We start from the raw sequence: 2628 nt of genomic DNA on the forward strand, positions 1-2628 counted from the left end.
GCTCAGCCCTACAAAGCACAGATGCAAGCTGGGAGGAGGGTGTCAGGGTGCACACATCCCACAGAGCTGTTTCCTTTCTCCTCTGGCTACGCTGTCTGAAGTTCCAGCTTTTCATCTTGGCAGAAGATTTTTACAAGGGCTGTAAATTAAGGATTTATAAGTGTATACATGGCTATGATGTTTCATTGGTCTGAAGTGCAGGGAAAGAAAGAAATGTCTCGGTGACAGAATATAGTGTGGGGTGAGCTGGGTCAGTGGGAACATATGGAAATGTTTTCAGAGACAGGGAAGAGTCTGGTCCTGTGCTGTTCCCGCCCTGCCTGCAGCCCCACATTCGCACACGCTTCCCCAGTAAGGTGGGTTTGCTGCCCAGCATTATCAGAAGACGTGTTCTCTGTGGAGCTCGCTGCTTACGTAAGGAAAATACAACAATGAGTAATCATCTTTCCAACTTCAAGGCTATTTTAATGGTTTTCTCGTGACTTGACCGTTGCTGGGACTAAGAGGGTGTTTGCTCCGGGGCAGACATCGGTGGGGGGTTCACACGCTGCAGCCCAGTCTCCCCTGGGGCGTGTACAGGAGGAGCTGCACCCAAAGGACAGAGTGGCTTCGTGTGGCACTGCTCACCCCTTGGGTTACACATCAGAAGCAGGAGGACCACGGGGCAGATTGCCCTGCCCCACACTGTCCTGGGGACGCAGGGAGTGACTGCAGAGTGTTGCAGGTTCCCCTGCCACATGCTGCCTCTGCTCTGCCTCCAGGCAGGAGGGAGCGAGAGGGATGCACAGCCAAAGTGAGTGTCTGGGCTGCATCCAGGCTGCTGGTCTGCTGGGGACTTTCTCAGTGTTCCCACCACCACCAGCACTGCCTTTCTCCCTCAGGTGACTCCGCAGCTAGTCTTCCCCATGCAACAAGATAAAATCTTGAGCTTTGCCAATGCACCAGTGCCCACCAGTCCACAGGCCTACAGACAAAGTCCTGCTGCTCTTTGAAACATGTTGTGCAGCCCCTTGGGTCTGAAGGCAACTGACCTACTGACCGTGCAGGAAGAGACCCCATGTTCTTCCCTGCTCCTTACTTTACTCTTCCCTCACCTTTCCCCCTCAATTACTAGCAGCACGTACAGCCTCTTACTTGTTAATTAAGCTTTTTATTTTAAAAGCCAGTCCTGGTGTCACTTGTGTGCCTGAGTTCACTGAGCATCGGCTTTAACTCACAGAATTTGTCTGATCTCTTTTTTTCTTGTCTCGGCAGGTGGTTATGGCTCCACACGAGCCCCCAGTTGTGTTTGTCGACAACTACATCAAGCTCCTTGCTGACTGCAGCACAGACACTTTCCAGAAGATACTGGACATGAAGGTTAGAACCAGTCCCACGGGGTTTCTGCTCATCTGCTAGCACTGCAGGCAGATTCTTGGGGACTTCTTTCAGGGGTTTGGGAGTGGGCAAAGCACTCTGAGGTGAGTGTGTCCTCTCTGAAGGGCTGTAGAGTTGCTGCTGAAGAAGAGCTTTTCAGTTCACTTAACCATGCTCGTAGCTGCTCTGCCTCCTGGGGCTGAGCTCAGTTGTCTCTGGATCATCCAGAGGTCTACAGACAGCTCTTGGTGGGTGAACAAAAGGTTGAGGTTTGAAATGGGCTCTCCTGCAGCTATTCTCACGCACACCCTGATCAGCAAAGCCTAACTGACTCGCTTTGCTCTTCTTTTGCTCTCACAGGGCCTGAAGAGGAGCGAGCAGAGCAGCATGCTGGACCTCTTCCGCCAGCGCCTCCCGGCTCCCCCATCCGGCGTGGAGAACGCCGGCTCCCTGTCGCTGAACACTCCTACGCCTGAGCAGGAGTCCTCTCGGATACGAAAACTGGAGAAACTCATCAAAAAAAGACTGTAATGGAGCAGAAGGAAACTCTGTTGCTCAGGACTAGCTGCTGTGACTGGGAGCAAAGCTCATCAGACTTATTATGACTTACAGTATGCTGCTGAAAAATCCCTGTCCCATCAATTCCATGTCCTGTGATCTCTTAACCATCGTGTACCGTGGCGCTGCATCTCCGCTCAGACCAAACGAGGATCTGACCAAGGTGTTTGCCCTTGGCAAAAAAAAAAAAGCCAGGACATGGCTGGGTCCACTGGTGGAGAAAATAGAGGTACCTGGAAGTCAGCAGCTATAAAAACGGTTTAGATCGAATCAGAGAATTCGATCATTTGTGATTCATTTGGGGTCTCAGCCTTCAGGCTGGCTGAGCTCTTGAGGATTTTGCCTGAGTGCTCAGTGTTACTGCTCACTCCACTGTGGAGGGGTTCCTCTGTTTCATTATTATTGCAGAGGGGGAGAGGGAGCCAACCCCAAACCATCACCACCACCAAAAAAAAAGCCCCAACCCTTTAACAGCTGGGATCCAGGCATCTGCAGCTCCACTGAAATAGTGGGATGCCCAGGAGACAAGCCCAAATTTCTCCCCTGCTCCCAGGACAGGTGTGCATAAACCACCAGTAAAACAGCAAGGCAAATCCTTTTCAGAACAGGAGGAAAGGGCTGAATTCATAATGCCTTCTGCACCTTGGCAAACCTCCTGCCAACAAGCCGGCAGCCTCGGTCACTCTTACAGCTTAAAGGCCAAAGCAGACATCT

The 2628-nt window shown here is 51.7% G+C and overlaps 1 protein-coding gene across 1 annotated transcript in view; it reads left to right on the forward strand.

Annotated features, from left to right (window-relative positions):
* Positions 1-2019, forward strand: part of VPS53 (VPS53 subunit of GARP complex) — a gene marked incomplete at its 5' end in the record, with an annotated part of 59567 nt that extends 57548 nt beyond the window's left edge. The window contains 2 exons of the mRNA XM_010162528.1: positions 1255-1359; positions 1717-2019. Of these exons, the coding sequence (XP_010160830.1) occupies positions 1255-1359; positions 1717-1887 (276 nt within the window). The remainder of the gene's footprint in view (positions 1-1254; positions 1360-1716) is intronic.
* Positions 2020-2628: the final 609 nt, after the last annotated feature.

The sequence above is a fragment of the Antrostomus carolinensis genome, unplaced genomic scaffold (genome assembly GCF_000700745.2).
Source record: "Antrostomus carolinensis isolate BGI_N321 unplaced genomic scaffold, ASM70074v2 scaffold3012, whole genome shotgun sequence".
NCBI classification, from domain to species: Eukaryota; Metazoa; Chordata; class Aves; order Caprimulgiformes; family Caprimulgidae; genus Antrostomus; species Antrostomus carolinensis.